The 17,980-nt window shown below is 44.1% G+C and overlaps 1 protein-coding gene and 1 long non-coding RNA gene across 2 annotated transcripts; both read right to left on the bottom strand.

Moving 5' to 3' along the window:
* Positions 1–7,703: 7,703 nt before the first annotated feature.
* Positions 7,704–11,076, bottom strand: LOC143782893 (uncharacterized). The gene is made up of 2 exons (XR_013217064.1): positions 9,363–11,076; positions 7,704–9,034 (listed from the first exon to the last, which is right to left on the bottom strand). It is a non-coding gene; the product is annotated as an uncharacterized LOC143782893 (long non-coding RNA).
* A 461-nt stretch (positions 11,077–11,537) lies between these two features.
* LOC143782892 (uncharacterized) lies at positions 11,538–17,337 on the bottom strand. The gene is made up of 2 exons (XM_077270853.1): positions 17,289–17,337; positions 11,538–14,061 (listed from the first exon to the last, which is right to left on the bottom strand). Exon 2 carries the CDS (start codon positions 14,053–14,055, stop codon positions 12,292–12,294), a length of 1,764 nt encoding a protein of 587 aa, XP_077126968.1. The 5' UTR covers positions 14,056–14,061; positions 17,289–17,337; the 3' UTR covers positions 11,538–12,291.
* Positions 17,338–17,980: the final 643 nt, after the last annotated feature.

The following is a 17,980-nucleotide window of genomic DNA, read 5'->3' as shown; positions in this document are numbered from 1 at the left end:
AGTGTATTACACTACACAATGTAAGTGGCAGAATGTGGCTGGAAGATATATATATATATATATAGAAAAAAAGGGACTGTACTACAATAACAATCTGCCTGCAATGATCTCAGGACCAGTATGGCAGCCAGCAATAAAAAGGACTGCTGCACACAAAAGTGTGGACAAATAAACAATAGAACTGTGCAGAAAGGAGCAACAGGATTTTTGCTTTTAAAAAAGCAGTTGGTTTGCACATCGGCGTACAAACAGCAATGCAGCTATCAGGGAGCCTTATAAGGCAGCCTAATAAGCTACAGAGCTGATGCACAAAAATATAGCCTCCACTGTCCCTGCAAAGAAAAGGTGTTGGACAGTGGAAATCGCTACAGCACAAGCGGTTTGGGGGTTAATCTTCCCTCCCTAAGTATATCCCTGCTTCTGACGAAGCTGCAGCCTCTCCCTATGCTCAGATCGGCAGAAGATGGCGGTCGGCGTGCACGCCCCTTTATAGCCCCTGTGACGCCGCAGAAAGCAAGCCAATCACTGTCATGCCCTTCTCTAAGATGGTGGGGACCGAGACCTATGTCATCACGCTGCCCACACTCTGCATCCTCCTTCATTGGCTGAGAAATGGCGCTAAAGCGTCATACGAAACGCGACTTTGGCGTGAAGATCGCCGACAGCATGGCCGATCCCACACTGGGATCGGGTCGGGTTTCATGAAACCCGACTTTGCAGAAAGTCGGCGATTTTTCAATTTGTCCGATCCGTTTTGCTCAACCCTAGTAGTCGGTAATGGTTACTTTTTTTTAACCAAGCATAGGGGAAAAAATATGGAATCATTCAATTCTGAGGAAAAAATTATGGAATCACCCTGTAAATTTTCATACCCAAAACTAACATCTGCATCAAATTAGATCTGCTCGTTAGTCTGCATCTACAAAGGAGTGATCACACCTTGGAGAGCTGTTGCACCAAGTAGACTGACATGAATCATGGCTCCAACACGAGAGATGTCAATTGAAACAAAGAAGATTATCAAACTCTTAAAAGAGGGTAAATCATCATGCAATGTTGCAAAAGATGTTGTTCACAGTCAGCTGTGTCTAAAATCTAGACAAAATACAAAACATGGGAAGGTTGTTCAAGGCAAACATACTGGTAGACCAAGGAAAACATCAAAGCGTCAAGACCGGAAACTTAAAGCAATATGTCTCCAAAACAAGAAATACACAACAAATGAGGAATGAATGGGTGGAAACTGGAGTCAACGTCTGTGACCGAACTGTAAGAAACCATCTAAAGGAAATGGGATTTACATACAGAAAAGCTAAACGAAAGCCATCATTAACACCTAAACAGAAAAAAACAAGGTTACAATGGGCTAAGGAAAAGCAATCGTGGACTGTGGATGACTGGATGAAAGTCATATTCAGTGATGAATCACGAATCTGCATTGGGCAAGGTGATGATGCTGGAACTTTTGTTTGGTGCCGTTCCAATGAAATTTATAAAGATGACTGCCTGAAGAGAACATGCAAATTTCCACAGTCATAGATGATATGGGGCTGCATGTCAGGTAAAGGCACTGGGGAGATGGCTGTCATTACATCTTCAATAAATGCACAAGTTTATGTTGATATTTTGGACACTTATTATCCCATCAATTGAAGGGATGTTTGGGGATGATTAAATCATTTTTCAAGATGATAATGCATCCTGCCATAGAACAAAAACTGTGAAAATATTCCTTGAAAACTGACACATAAGGTCAATGCCATGGCCTGCAAATAGTCCGGATCTCAATCCAATTGAAAATCGTTGGTGGAAGTTGAAGAAAATGGTCCATGACAAGGCTCCAACCTGCAAAGCTGATCTGGCAACAGCAATCAGAGAAAGTTGGAGCCAGATTGATGAAGAGTACTGTTTGACACTCATTAAGTCCATGCCTCAGAGACTGCAAGCTGTTATAAAAGCCAGAGGTGGTGCAACAAAATACTAGTGATGTGTTGTAGTGTTTTTTTGTTTGTTTTTCATGATTCCTTAATTTTTTCCTCAGAATTGAGTGATTCCATAATTTTTCCCCTATACTTGGCTAAAAAAAGTAACCATTACTGACTACCACATTTTTTGTTCCTGATTTCTGTTAGTGTTTTTTAAAGCCAGAAAGTTGCCATTTGAAATGACTTTAGTTTTGTGCCATGTCTGTGATCTGCTTTTTTTCTACAAAATTAAACAACTGATTGAACATCCTGTCATGGATTTCTTTGGACTTTTCTTCCTTTGTAAGGAAATTCATCAAAGCTCCAACCCCTTTTTTTTTTTTTTAAGAGACGCCCTGTACTGCACTTGCCATCCTGTCACTATCAGTGCTTTCATCAGACCAAACTACTGCGTGTGTTGCATGTCCAGACAGGTCTCAAAATGTACAGAGAAGCTCAGCTCTCACAGAAAATACTGGGGTAGATAACTTCTTGAACACCCCTCATACATCTTCCCGGTATACTTTTTCCCTCCCTCATTAACTACAGCAATAATCAAACTTTCCAGGTAATAAACTTTGCAATGGGCAGCTACCACTTTCTAGGCTAAGTCAGGTCTGATCATCTGGGTTGTTGGTACTAGCATGCAGGGCAGATCACACAACCCTCCCTCGCACTGAAAGCATGAGATCTCACACTGAACAAAACTACATCTACTGCACCCTTTACCAAGTAGTTACAGACCAGTAAAATCATTAGAGAGATAACTATTCAGCAGCGGTTTGGTTGAGGTAGCAGTAGAGCTGGTTTAGTTAAAAATGCAAGGCTCACTCTTTCGGTGAGGAGGGCCACAGAAGGGTGTGGGATTCCACGATGCATGCCAGGAACCCACATACAGGTGCTTCTCACAAAATTAGAATATCATCAAAAAGTTCATCTATTTCAGTTCTTCAATACAAAAAGTGAAACTCGCATATAATAGAGTCATTAGAAACAGAGTGATCTATTTCAAGTGTTTATTTCTGTTAATGTTGATGATTAATGATTGTTTTACAGCCAGTGAAAACCCATAAGTCATTATCGCAGTAAATTATATCAACAAAAAAACACCTGCAAAGGCTTCCTAAGCTTTTAAAAAAGTCCCTTAGGGTATGTGTCCACGTTCAGCATTACATCCGGATTAGCTGCGGATTGAATGCTGCGTACAGCCGCAGCGTTCAACCCGCAGCGTCCAGATGTTACAGCATAGTGGAGGGGATTTTATGAAATCCCATCTCCACTATGCATGTGAACACACATCCGGCGGCCCTGCGTTTACGGACATGCGGCGCATCTTTTTAGAACTCAGCATGTCTGTCTACCTTGCAGCGATGCTCCTTCGCCGAAAGGTAAATCACAGGGCCCTACGTATGGGGTGCGGAGATTCCGGATGTGTGCAATGAACATATCCGGAATCACCGCGCGTACAGAAGGGTGTGGCGCGGGTTTTCCGCTCCGTCCAAAGCGCCGTGACTACGGACCGTGGACAAGCACCCTTAGTTTGTTTTAGTAGGCTCCACAATCATGGGGAAGACTGCTGACTTGACAGATGTCCAAAAGGCAGTCATTGACACATTCCACGAGGGTAAGCCACAAGAGGTCATTGCTAAAGAAGCTGGCTGTTCACACAGTGCTGTATCCAAGCATATTAATGGAAAGTTGAGTGGAAGGAAAAAGTGTGGTAGAAAAAGGTGCACAAGCAACCGGGATAACCGCAGCCTTGAAAGGATTGCTAAAAGGCCCTTCAAAAATTTTGGTGAGATTCACAAGGAGTAGACTGCTGCTGGAGTCATTGCTTCAAGAGCCACCACACAGGCGTATCCAGGACATGGGCTACAACTGTCACATTCTTTGTGTCAAGCCACTCATGACCAATAGACAATGCCAGAAGCGTCTTAGGCTACTTTCACACATCCGTCTTTTTGCCTTCGTCGCAATGGCAAAAAAACGGATCCTGCAAATGTGCCCGCAGGATCCGTTCCCCTCCTCCCCGCTCATCACAATAGGCAGCGGATGCGTTGTAAAACTGCATCCGCTGCCCACGTTGTGCTAAATTTAGCACAACGTCCGTCGGGCCGACGGTTTGCGACGGCCTCATACCGACGGATGTGTGAAAGTAGCCTAACCTGGGCCAAGGAGAAAAAGAACTGGACTGTTGCTCAGTGGTCCAAGGTGTTTTCAGATAAAAGTACATTTTGCATTTCATTTAGAAATCAAGGTCCCAGACTCTGGAAAAAGAGTGGAGAGGTCACAATCCAAGCTGCTTGAGGTCTAGTGTGAAGTTTCCACAATCAGTGTTGGTTTGGGGAGCCATGTCATCTGCTGGTGTAGGTCCACTGTGTTTTTTCAAGTTCAAAGTCAGCGCAGCCGTCGACCACAAAATTTTAGAGCACTTCATGCTTCCCTCTGAAGACAAGCTTTTTGGAGGTGGAAATTTAATTCTCCAGCAGGACTTGGCACCTGTCCACACTGCCAAAAGTACCAATACCTGGTTTAAAAACAACAGTATCACTGTGCTTGATATGGGGTATTGTTAAGAGGAAGATGAGACACCAGACCCAACAATGCAGATGAGCTGAAGGCTGCTATTAAAGCAACCTGGTCTTCCATAACACCTCAGTAGTGCCACAGGCTGATCACCTCCATGCCACACCGCATTGATTCAGTAATTGATGCCAAAGGAGCCCCGACCAAGTATTGAGTGTATTTACTTAACATACATTTCAGTAGGCCAACATTTTAACAGAAATAAACACTTGAAATACATCTATTTATAATGACTCTATATATGAGTTTCACTTTTTGTATTGAAGAACTGAAATAAATTAACTTTTTGATGATATTCTAATTTTGTAAGCACCTGTATATTTAAAAAAAATAAAGTTCAATCCCAACTTGCTAGGAAGTCAGGTCCTTTAAAAGGCCGTTAGGGGCACTTACCATTTTAAACAGGTGATAGCAAAATTGCCATTCTATGACTGCCCATTGCTTTCTTAAAAACAGCAGCCACAGATTGGGGACAAGTTCTCTTTGAAGTGAACCTGTCAAATGCTGACTAATTAACAGAAAGCATGTTATAGAGCACGAGAAGCCGGCAAGAAAATATGAAGCGTTAAACGTCTGCTCAATCTGGACTTAGAACGCTGCATCTATAAATCATTCATTTGACATCCATCATTGATTAAAACCTCCTGTGCCCCAAAAGAGCAAAGAAATGAAAGCAGAAGTTACGCATTTCATATTTTCCTACTGAACTAAATATCAGTCTTATGCTTGCTCCTCTTCCTCAATACTCTTTAGTAATTTCATTCTTTCACTTCTTATTTTTAAGTGTCATTGTGAAAAGTGTCTATTTCCTCTAACAGGTTGTTCTCAGATTCCATCTTCAGGAGCGCTCTTGCTCCCCAGCCTCTTGGCTTCCTGTTTCTTGGGTCGGAGAGCAATGTGCTTTGGAAGATTACCAGTTTGGTCCAGTGGCACGATTGCAGCCCTGGCATGAATTGTGTGCTCTTTGGTACTACAGCAGCATCGGAGGAACAAAAGGGTATTATATATTCGGCAAGATAGTGTGCTCCAGCGATCTAGCCAGTTTTAAATCAGTGCAATGTATTAGGCCACGTTCAGTATTCTACCTCAGTATTTGTAACTCAAAACCAGGCGTGGGTGAAAAATGCAGAAGTGAAGAAGTGTTTCTATTATACTTTTCCTTGGATTGGTCCACTTTTGGTTTTGGCTTACAAATACTGATGTAAAATACTGAACGTGTTAATGTGGCCTCATCAAGAGCTTGTAAGCACAGCGCGTACTTTGCCACCCCAAATACACTTTAGAGGTGGCCCGTAACCTGGATAATGAGCAATGAACATAAGAATGGGAAGGATATTTAATGGCCTCTTTCACACTTCCGTCTTTGTAGTCCCGTCGAGATACGTTGTTTTTTGAATAAACAGGATCCTGCAAAAAAATTTGCAGGATCCTGCATTTTCTCATAGACTTGTATTAGCGACGTATCGCGACGGATGGCCACACGTTTCATCCGTCGTGCACTGGATCCTGCGGAATTTGACGGCGCGTCTTTTGCAAAAAACGTTCAATGAAACGTTTTTTGTCTGCAGTGGAAAAACGTTCCCAGACGCCTCCTGCGGCATACGTCGTTCCACAGAATGGGAGCCTATGGACACTGGATCCTGCGCACACTGTGAAGAGCAGGAATCCAGTGACGTATGCAGTTTTTACATCTGAGTATGCCTGGAAGCATATTCCAACCCGGGGAAAAGAGTCTCTCTCTCCTCCAGAATCTTATATTATAAAATTCGCCCAGGAACTCACACGACGCATTCGTCATAATACTGGATGCGTCACACACAGTTTCCTCTATTTTCACAACTTCCGTCGACTTGTCATTTCACTGTACTACGACGCACAGCCAACTACGGAAGTGTGAAAGAAGCCTAAATTGCAAAGTTGCGTATTCTTACAAACAAAATGCAACTTAAAAGGGAACCTGCCAGCAGGATTGTGCAATTACCTACAGTGTCAGGTCGGTGCCGTTATACTGATTACAATGATACCTTGGTTGATGAAATCCTTCTTGTGGTTGTTGTTTAATCTTTATTTGCAGTTTTTAGTTAATGATATGCTCGTGCTCTGGGGCGGCCTGTGGGGGGTCTTCACGTGGTGCTCTGCTTACATATTCATTTGTATGGCTTCCTCACTGACCATCCTCCTATTTTACATACTGAATATGTTTTGAAAGAAAAAAAGTTGGTACGCGGCACTGTTGCAAGATCGCTTCTATAATATCCATTTCATTATTTTGTGATATAAATTTAATCAGAAAAAAAAATAAATTCTCAAAATGGCAAAGACCGTGACTGCGCCAAAGCATCTAACTCAAAAATGAAAATAAAGATTAAGTTAAAACCACAAGACTGATTTCATCACCTAGTACCATTGTATTCAGTATAATGGTGCCGACCTGACACTGTAGGTTACTGGGCACAATCCTGCTAACAGGTTCCCTTTAAGCCAGTAGTTGTGTGGTGATCCCTTAAGAAAACACAAGTTGTTTTTTTTTAATGTCTCAATCATAAGTTGATCCTGAAAAAGTATAAAGAAATGACTTTATAGAAGCACTTAGGACTTTGGATAAAACTGTATTTGCTATTCTTGTGTAAAGGAGCCCATAGATATACAATATGTTACCCCTCTCCTTTACACGCGTGTTTTTTTTTCTAATAAACAGTGAAATAAGTTGCCAGACTCCTTTAGCTTTGATTTAATCTTTTATGAGCGCAAAGGATGGGGCATGTTGAAATCCAGTATGCCCGATCCTTTTTCTCCAACAGCTGGAGTAAGGGAAGAGGGTTAGGACACCACCGCCATACCATACACTTTAGAATTGGCTCAAGCAGCTGAAATGTATTGGTGTGGCAGACATGTTCTGTGTAAGGACACCTCAAAAGTATTTCTGCTGTTTTGTATCCACTTCGGGGGGAAAAAAACAAAAAAAGGAAAACTGGATTTGTTAAATTTAAGAAGAAAAAAAAAAAAAATGTCATTAATGCAAAACAAGTGCCCAAGTCTGAAAGTGGAAGTAAATTAATGGCGCCACTGGAGTCACCCAAAGTGTTTAGTGGAAGCTTTAGGTATCAGCACATTTAATGTAACAATAGATTTATGGCACTCGTCATCCAGCTCAACTGTTAACAAAACACATTTATTTTACACAGAAGCTCGTACTGTTATTACCATATATCAAAGGAAAAAGTGATTTAAAGGAACAGTAACATTCAAATTAAACAAGAAACAGGTAATTTTTGTTTTAATAACATTCACAAAGTGAAAGTAACACTCAGCCATCTCAGAAGTGTATGCCTTCAGTGGAAATGTTTGTTTCTGACTTCCTTCATTAGGGTACGGTCTCCACTGAAAGTGGTTCACGTGAATCTCTTGCAGTAAGCGACGTGGACATAATCGCAATGGTCGTGCTGGAGAAACACACACTACACCCCTCGCACCGCCATCCACAGCGTAAATTTACCTTCTGTGGATCTTAATCCCGCAGCTCTGATCAGATTACTCTACAGGTATGGTCTTATTGTTTTGCAGTGTATGTGTCTTGTACTATGCTGGCACGTTAGTGGATTTCCTTCAAGTCAATACCCATCAGAAAATACACCGCATTTTTGCTATGTATGAACGAGCTCTTAAAAGTACCTAGGCAAATATTATTTTTGTTGCCCAAAAGTGGACTCTTTCGGGCACTTGCTGGCCCCTTTGGACATTTAAACCGATGTTTTGTCTATTCACAAAGACTAATCAGCTGTGTTTGGAGGAACAGGACATATTGTCCTGCCAAATAATGCGTTCCTATTTTGGAAAATACCCTTCCCTAGACGTGTCTGTTGTATACAGCGAGGAAAGCATTCTTCGGTACAAAACCATAAATCAGATTTAGTAAGGACCTCTAGGGATCCCCCTCTCATGGCTCCAGCCCTGAAATGAATGGGAGGACTGATGAGAAGTCAACGAGCTCTCAGCTTATGGAGGAGCCAAAAGGCAGAAAACCATGAAAATTCATGAACAACTAATTTAACGAAGAGACATGAAATTAATGGGATTTCACAGTGCAACGTAGGAAGATATGTTACTGTAACTGAAAGTTGTGCAAAAAGCAAGCGGGGTCCCTGTGGCTCCGAACTTGGTAATGAGTCGATGTGGTTGGAGGTGAAAACTAACTTCATAGATGTTGCTGGTCACATTTGGTCATGCTTAATGAAAGTGAGGGATCATATCTACAAAAATGACTCCTCTAACGAATTAAACAATACAGATTTTTTCAGTTTAGAAGAAGATTGTATTAAACAAGTGAACAACTTACGAACTGAGATAATGCAAGGCAAGATCAATGGCAAACTAGTGACTTTATACACATGGCTACTACTTCCCTGCATGGTGGTCAATCCTTTCTACCATAATAAACACAAAAACATTCTCCCTCCAGGGTGGTATCAAATGTTAAAGGGAACCTATCACCTGAATTTGGCGGGACCAGTTTCGGGTCATATGGGTGGGGTTTTCGGGAGTTTGATTCACCCTTTCCTTACCCGCTGGCTGCATGCTGGCCACAATATTGGATTGAAGTTCATTCTCTGTCCTCCGGAGTACACGCCTGCGCAAGGCAATATTGCCTTACACAGGCGTGTACTATGGAGGACAGAGAATGAACTTCAATCCAATATTGCGGCCAGCATGCAGCCAGCGGGTAAGGAAAGGGTGAATCAAACTCCCGAAAACCCCACCCATATGACCCAAAACTGGTCCCGCCAAATTCAGGTGATAGGTTCCCTTTAACACATTTTGTGCTCCTAAGACTAAGTGCCCCACCCGCCCAAGGGCTGCTTCAGACATCCATGCAAATTGGTCAGAGTATGGGCAGGTCATGGCTCTCCCAACCCAAGCGTCACAGCCTCAGAACTATATGAAGCTGTCACAATCATTTCGGGAGACATTTGGCCAGTCCATGCTCGGATATCTGAAGCAGCCCTTAGTTGGTGTGTCCGGCAAATACTCTCTGCGGGCTCAGTCAGATTAGGATCATATGTCTGTCCAGCCACTACACTGATGCCTCCACTTTGTTCCATTCATTGCACTGGTTACCCATCCACTGCAGAATACAATATAAACTGCTCCTTCTCAGCCACAAAGTTCTCCACAGTTTTGCACCACCCTAAATCTCCTCCCTCATCTCTGTCTACCATCCTTAGGGTGCATTCAGACTGCCGTATTACTCACGTGAGGATTACAATCCTTGGACTGCCCGTCGGCTCTCCTGACTGGAGCATGACGGGTGCATAGAAATACATGCTGACACACTCAGGAGAGCCAACTGCCAGTCCGAGGATTGCAAACGATCCTCGAGCAAGTAGTACGGCCCGTCTGTCTGCACCCTCCTAAATCTGATAGATGATATTAGGGAAGAGGATAATGATTGGGATCCTTGTGCTTTTCCAACAGATAAACCGCTACAGCTTAGTTCACATAAAAAGCATATCTGGTCATTTTATGCCAAGTTTAGTAATTAAATGGTCTGGCTGAACATTTCACTGCACCTTCCCACCTACTTATTTTCCATCTCTCTCTCTCTCCACACCCCCTACCCCTCCTTTTGATTCAGAGCTCTGGATTTATAGAGCCTAAAATGGCAGAGATAGATGGAAAACAAGAGGGAAGGTGCACTTCAATGTCTGGCCTTACCAAGGGTGCACCCAGCGCCCGTACTTGGTTTCAATACTACTGTACTCAGACACTCCCCCATTTAAAAGGGAACCTGTTAAACACCTGCAAAAGCACATAAAATTGCTAAAAAATAAAAAAAATTATTAACATAAGCATTGCTGTGGATATGTTTTGACTATGAGCTTCTTTTAAGTGCTCTTGGCTTTGAAAGTTATGACACAGGGGGTTAGGGGAAGAAAAAAAAAAAAAAAAAAAAAAGAAAAGTGACCTCACCAAGCTTCATGCATCTTTATATATGTACAGCTGCAAAGAAAAGTCAATTCAGGAAAAACACCACTGGTGTCTAAAAGGCGCGGTGTGCACATACCCATGAAGTGAAGCAGTTTGTGAGAACTTACATGCTAAACTGCGCAGTGTGTAGCCAGAAGCCCAATCATGTGATTTTCTCTCCCATCAGCAGAATTTTTATTTATTTTTTTTTTAATTGCTGCACATAGCAAGAAGCTTGTCAAGAGTCTGGCTGGCAGGAATATTCTGCATATCACAGTACCATGCTGCCTTCATAAAGAACAGCTGATGGAGCTGATGTTTCCTGTAAGTGACATGCTGTTAGACTGTTGGCATTGGAGGTTATGGGCATCTTAGGGGGCAGGTTTTCTTTACTTAAATGCACGCATTACGAAGTTTTGCAATTGCATTCATTCTATACTGTTTAGCTCTCATGGGCTGCTTCACTACACAATGCTGACTGCAGAATGAGTTAATTGACAATATGAGAGCGCAGTCTGAGGAGAGGTCACAATACTCATCTGTCTTTCTGAGCTTCTCTTGGACCCAAAGTTCAGCTAAACTTAGATGTGGCCTGTGGTCATAAAATCAGAGAGGAGTTAAAAAAAAAAAAAAAAAAAGGGGGATGAGGAGGGGGGGGGGGGGGGGGTGCATGCACACCAGGATGGGGATAAGGGGGGGCATGCACACCAGGATGGGGATAGGGGGGGGGGGGGGAACCACGCACACTAGGATGGGGATGAGGGGGGGACGACCACGCACACTAGGATGGGGATGAGGGGGGGGACGACCACGCACACCAGGATGGGGATGAGGGGGGGGGGGGACCACGCACACCAGGATGGGGATGAGGGGGGGGGACCACGCACACCAGGATGGGGATGAGGGGGGGACCACGCACACCAGGATGGGGATGAGGGGGGGGGGGCATGCACGCCAGGATGGGGACGAGGGGGGGGGGCCATGCACACCAGGATGGGGATGAGGGGGGGGGGGGGGGACACCATGCACACCAGGATGGGGATGGGGGGGGACCCATGCACACCAGGATGGGGATGAGGGGACAATTCATACTCTGCTCACACTCGAGTGAATACATTTTCCCAGTTTTTCATGGCAAAATTAGGTGCCTCGGCTTATATGGTAACTCATTCTGCAGCCATTAATGTGCAGGGAAATAGAACGTGCGAATGTAAAACTAAGCAGAATTTTAAATGAAACAATTTTAAGACATTTTTAACCCAAAACACATGAATTTCAGGAAAAAAAAATGGTCCTGATGAAGTCCATATTGTTTGCTTGGGTAGCTTTCAAAGCAAAATCATCTCTTAGAATATATACATATTAAATTTCATAATTCATCACCCAAAGAGTGCTTTTTTTTGCCTCTGTCGGGTGTATGTATTGGTATACCATTAACTGTACTTTCTTATACAGTGGGCCCACATGTTTTATTAAAGAGAAAATTGTATCTTATAATGTCTTTACTATGGTGGTAAGTGGGAGATGTATACTACTGTGCTACTGTACAGTAGGTCACAGAGTCTTCCATTGGAGGTATACGTCAGGCAATACTTCTAACATAGCTAAAAATCCATCCACAACAGGACACTTAATCTAAGGTAGGGGGATTTTAGGAATTATTACATATAAAAATAACCACCACACTTCATCGCCCTAAGCCATCAAGACTTGAAATCGTATCTTCCTGGATGCAGTTATCATGGTCTAGATGTATATCCTCTTTGCTCAAAATGCACTAGGCACTTTGTGCATCATCTGCTTGGACAGTAGGATCATCATCTGCCTGGACATCAGGATCATCAAGTTCATCATCATCTGCATCATCTGCCTGGACAGCAGGATCATCGGGTGCATCATCTGCCTGGACAGCAGGATCATTGGGTGCATCATCTGCCTGGACAGCAGGATCATCGGGTGCATCATCTGCCTGGACAGCAGGATCATCAGTTGCATCATCTGCCTGGACAGCAGGATCATCGGTTGCATCATCTGCCTGGACAGCAGGATCATCGGTTGCATCATCTGCCTGGACAGCAGGATCATCGGGTGCATCATCTGCCTGGACAGCAGGATGATGATCATCATCATCATCGCCTTGGAGAGGAAATTCATCAATTGCATCATCCTCTTGAACAGGAGATTTATCAGGTGCATCATCCGCCTGACTGACACATTCATTAGTGTTGTCCGTTTGGTGGAAAGTTGAATCTTCATCTGTGATGTTATCATTCTGGTCATCTTCGTGAGGTGTATTAGAATCCTGACTGTCATCCTCATCAAGTAAATCATCTTCCTGGGTTACACAATCATTTGGATCGTCGGGGATCACGCCTGCAGAATTTACATATAAGAAACTTTCCAGCTTCTCCTCAGGAATTAGTCTCAGTTTGATTTCCCGGTCTCTAAACTTCTTCCGATGCAGCTTTTCAGCTAGTTTGAAGTCTTCATCAGACGAGAAGCTGACCAAGGCTTCACCTAGGCCAACTCCACGTTTGTCACACAGCAGTGAAATGTCTTCTTCGTTGAGAGACAAGCCAGCGAAGAACTTTTGAATGTCACTTTTCTTCACATCTGGAAGAAAGTTTCTAACAAGAACACACTTTCCCCTTGAACGATGATGCGAGAATAATACTCTCGTGCCTGTTAGCATATTTGTCATCTCGGACTTAGAAATAGGACTGATGAACATAAGACGTCCATTAAACTTTACTTTGTCAAGTCGAAGAACTCTCTTGAAGTCCGTCTCAGTTTGGAATACAACCAAACATTCTCTTGTTTTTGCGCCCTTCTTGTCATTCAGAAACCGAATGTGTTTATCATGCACAAGGTTAAAAAACCAATTCCTCAAATCTTTTTTCTTGGTGGAACAGGCCAGGTTGGTCACATGCACGTGGTAGTCGCCACTGTATAAAGAATCATAGGACATATCTTGTGAAGAGCTTGTATGCATTTCGGGAGACCTAGATCTCACACGAGGAGATCGAGAACGAAATCGTGGCGATCTAGAATGACTGTGAGAAGACTGAGAATGCCAAGTTGGTGATCTTGTATACCTTTGCTGAGGCGGCGGAAACCTTTGTGGAGATCTAAAATGCCAATGTGGTGACCTAGATCTCCGAAACGATGAATCAGAAAACCTTTCTGGAGACCTTGAATGGTGACCTCCCCTTCCACGCCCTGATGTAAAAGAAGGCCGTGAAAAAGAATCTCTGCCCTTATGGACTCCATTTCTAGACATGTCAAAGTTTTTTAAGGAGTGGGCCATTTCTGATATAGAGCTGCGATGAGCATAAATAATGGACCCCTTTAGGGAGCGGCCAGATAATCGAACAGCATGCTGTGCATCTAAGCGAGAGTTGAAGCTAACATAAGCCACACCACAATGACCACCAATGACCGTAATTCCTCCTTGGGGAATTTCCAATCCTATAAAGTGTGATCGAAGGTCTTGTAGGTTAACAGCAGATGAAACACCTTCTAAACGGACAATTTGTGACATTTTTACCTGGGGGGACAGAATTAAAAAAAAAAAAAAATATATGACTTTAGATTTTTTTAATCATCTAAACTTAGAAGAACATGCTAATAAATGGATGTAAAAACATGTTTTTCATTAATGAAAATGTGAACCACAGAGATGGAAGAACCAATAGCATATCTATTTTTTACTTCGTGTCCATGTTAGTTTGGGCCTTAAAGGATTATGCCATGCTCTGCCCACAGGAAGACAAGACTTCAGAAACTCCCGAGGCAGGGAAACAAGCAAAAGGCAGCCCTTGCCCGTCCCTAGAGCCCCGCAGGCTGGCACATAGACCGTTATTACTGTCTCAGCAATGAATCACTAAAAGCACCATCCCAAGATCAAGTTTTTTTCTTTTTTTTACGCTATTTTCGTTGCTCTGGAAACAAAGGAGTTGGGCTATGTTCACACAAGGCAATTATTTTATGCGTTTTTTTAGCTGCAAATTTTCAGCTGCATTTTACAGTACGAGCATAGACTATGAGATTTCAGAAATCTGATGCATTTTTTTTGTCAACAATATTTTGTGCCTTTGTTTTTTGCAGAATACAGCATGTCACTTTCAGCGTTTTCACCTATTGAAAGTAGTTGGTGGTGAAATACCGCAGGTGTCAGGCTTTGCTGCGGTTTGTGTGCCAAAACCTGATTAAGTAGAATTCCTTTTTTTTTTGCTATAAACTTTATTACAATGCACAAGAGACAAATGTAGCATGTCAAAAATGCTGCAAAGCCTTTTTTTTTTTTTTTTTTACTGCCAAAAGAGAAGGATTTGCTGCAGAAAAAAAAATGCTGAAAAAAAACACCTAGCATGAACATAGCCTTACACTTCCAGCAAAGTGGATAGGATTTACATTTGCATTGTGCTTTTTTAATTTTAACGCTGTGTAAACTGACCTGAGGTGCATGTTTGAAATTTGTCAATATCTCCTGCAGGTGGTCCGCAGAGTATGTGCAGATTTACCACATAAGGCCGGTTTCACACGTCAGTGGCTCCGGTACGTGAGGTGACAGTTTCCTCACGTACCTGAGCTACTGACACACGTAGACCAATTAAAATCAATGCATCTGTTCAGATGTCATTGATTTTTTGCGGACCGTGTCTCCGTGTGCCAAACACGGAGACATGTCAGTGTTCGTGGGAGCGCACGTATTACACGGACCCATTAAAGTCAATGGGTCCGTGTAAAACACGTACCGCACACGGAAGTTCTCCGTGTGCAGTCCCTGTGCCGTGCAGGAGACAGCGCTACAGTAAGCGCTGTCCCCCCCACATGGTGCTGAAGCCGCGATTCATATCTTCCCTGCAGCAGCGTTTGCTGCATAGAAGATATGAATAATAGTGTTTAAAAGGAAGATCTATCTGTCCCCCGCCCTCCCACCTTCTGTGCGTCCCCCCGCTGTTCTGAAAATACTCACCCGCCTCCCTCGCAGTGTTCTGTCCCGGCCGCACCTTCTACTGTATGCGGTCACGTGGGGCCGCCGATTACAGTCATGAATATGCGGCTCCACCTCCCATAGGGGTGGAGCCGCCTATTCATGACTGTAAATGAGCGGAGGGCACGTGTGCCACACTGATGTACACCAGAAACGTAGGGGCACACGGATAATTCCGGTACCGATTGTTTCCGGTACCGGAATTATCTGGACGTGTGAGACTGCCCTAAGATTGCATGGGTGTAACAGATTAACATCTACACACTATGTACTGCATGCATGGATAGCAAATACAAATTTATCTTTTCACAACTTTTAGATAAAATTTGTATTTAAACTCAAAGAGGTTTTCCATCTTTCTAGTCAAAATGCCTGGCACGATTATGAAAAAAAAAATCCCTTTTTCCACCTCCAATGTTTCTTGACATGGGGGGGAAAGACACAGAGAAAAAGACACAGAGAAAAAGACACAGAGAAAAAGACACAGAGAAAAAGACACAGAGAAAAAGACACAGAGAAAAAGACACAGAGAAAAAGACACAGAGAAAAAGACACAGAGAAAAAGACAGAGAAAAAGACAGAGAAAAAGACACAGAGAAAAAGACACAGAAAAAGACACAGAGAAAAAGACACAGAGAAAAAGACACAGAGAAAAAGACACAGAGAAAAAGACAGAGTTATTAGATACGCTATTTCATCATGTGAAGGGGACAGTGCGGCCCACCAGCAAGCTTACTGTACTGATTTTCCTAGAGATCTTTCTAGAAGGGTCCTAGTGCTGCCCATACAGGAAATCCTCAGTCCCTAAAATATGTAATTAGGACACTGTGACCCCATATGAAACAATGGTAACTAACAGGTTAAATTCTCCACGTGTTCTCAGCTGTAAGGGGTGAAACTATCAGATATCCAGATTGTGGATAACACCCCCCCCCCCCCCCCCAATAAAAAAAAATGGCTGCTCTCCTCCCACGGCGCACTGAAACTGTGATGTCAGGTGGCTGCAGCAGACACGTGATGCGATGTCTTGTCATCTGCCAGAATAGCTGTGGAAGGGGAGCAGCCATTGTTTTGATCCTAAGGCTATGTGCACACGCTGCGGATTCACGTGCAAATTTTTCCGCACTGTTTTTGAAAAATCCACAGGTAAAACTCAGTGCGTTTTACCTGTGGATTTACCGCGGTTTTTGTGTGGATTCCTATAGGGGAGCAGGTGTAAAACCCTGCGGAATCCGCACAAAGAACTGACATGCTGTGGAAAATACAACGCGTTTCCATGCGGTATTTTGCTTTCCATCGGTTAACATGGTACTGACGGGAAACCATGATGGGAAACTGCTGCCAATCCGCACCCTGTGCACAGGCCCTAAAGCATCACTCCAGCGGTCTCCTCCTCCCCCCAGCACACAGCGCCCCTCCCCCCTCCTCAGCTCACCGGCCTCCCCGCCATGCTGCCCATGTGCTCGGTGCGGTCTCCGTGCACTCAACACCGGCCATCTCCTGCGTGCACGGAGGCGGCGGGGACTGGAGCAGCTGCTCACTGACTCCGAGTAATCCACGCGTCCTCTGACACCCGGCCGCCCCGGTGTAATGGCGGCAGCCAGCCGGAAGCTCCGCACCAAATCTCGCCAGACAGAAGGCACATGACCTCAGCGACCGTGCGCCGTCACTACGGGCAAATACAACCCCAAGAATCGTCCACGAAACGTTCTCGCTTTACGGCACCTACCGTACGCAGAGCACGATCGCTTGTTCCCAGTCCTCGCCAGCGGCCTTACCTGTCGTGACGTCACTTCCCGCTTCAGGACGGAAGTGCTCTGACGCCTAATTTAGTCGCCAAATCGTTTAAAGGAGAAGTGACCGTAATGTAATTGGCGGGAGCAGCGGCCATAGACCGTACAATGACGTGTTCTGTGCTGCAGGATGGCGGTCAGGAGGAGCAGTGAGCAGAGTGCTGCAGGTCACACAAGACCCTGTAGAATAGTGCAGACACTGTGTGCCAGAGCTGTGTTCTAACCTGCGAGACTCGGACGTATTTCTCCAAGTGAGAAGGAGCCCTAACAGGGAGAAAAGTGCCTCATTGTAGTGACTAGGGAAGGGTGTCAGAAGTTTAATGGACAGACCCCCACCAGTCTTAACGGTATCACCTATAACTTAACGTCGCAATGCGTCGTTTTGTAGAAAAAACGCATCCTGCAAAATTGCTTGCAGGATGCGTTTTTTCTCCATAGACTAACATTAGTGACACATTGCCACACGTCGCAACCGTCGGCAACAAAAAACATAGCATGGAACATTTTTTGGTGCGTCGTGTGCAGCATTTCTGACCGCGCATGCGCGGCCGGAACCCCGCCCCCTCCTCCCCGAAGCTCAGAATGGGGCAGCGGATGCGTTGAAAAACTGCATCCGCAGCCCCCGTTGTGCGGCGCTTCCATAGTATGCGTTGATACGTCGCATTGCGACGTGCGTC

The sequence above is a fragment of the Ranitomeya variabilis genome, chromosome 6 (genome assembly GCF_051348905.1).
Source record: "Ranitomeya variabilis isolate aRanVar5 chromosome 6, aRanVar5.hap1, whole genome shotgun sequence".
Taxonomy (NCBI): domain Eukaryota; kingdom Metazoa; phylum Chordata; class Amphibia; order Anura; family Dendrobatidae; genus Ranitomeya; species Ranitomeya variabilis.
Note: the sequence above shows the minus strand (reverse complement) of the source record. Positions and strands in the feature narration are given on the sequence as shown.

Excerpts from the sequence above, each read along its gene's own strand:
- LOC143782892 (XM_077270853.1), bottom strand. The coding sequence starts at position 14,055 with ATGTCACAAATTGTCCGTTTAGAAGGTGTTTCATCTGCTGTTAACCTA.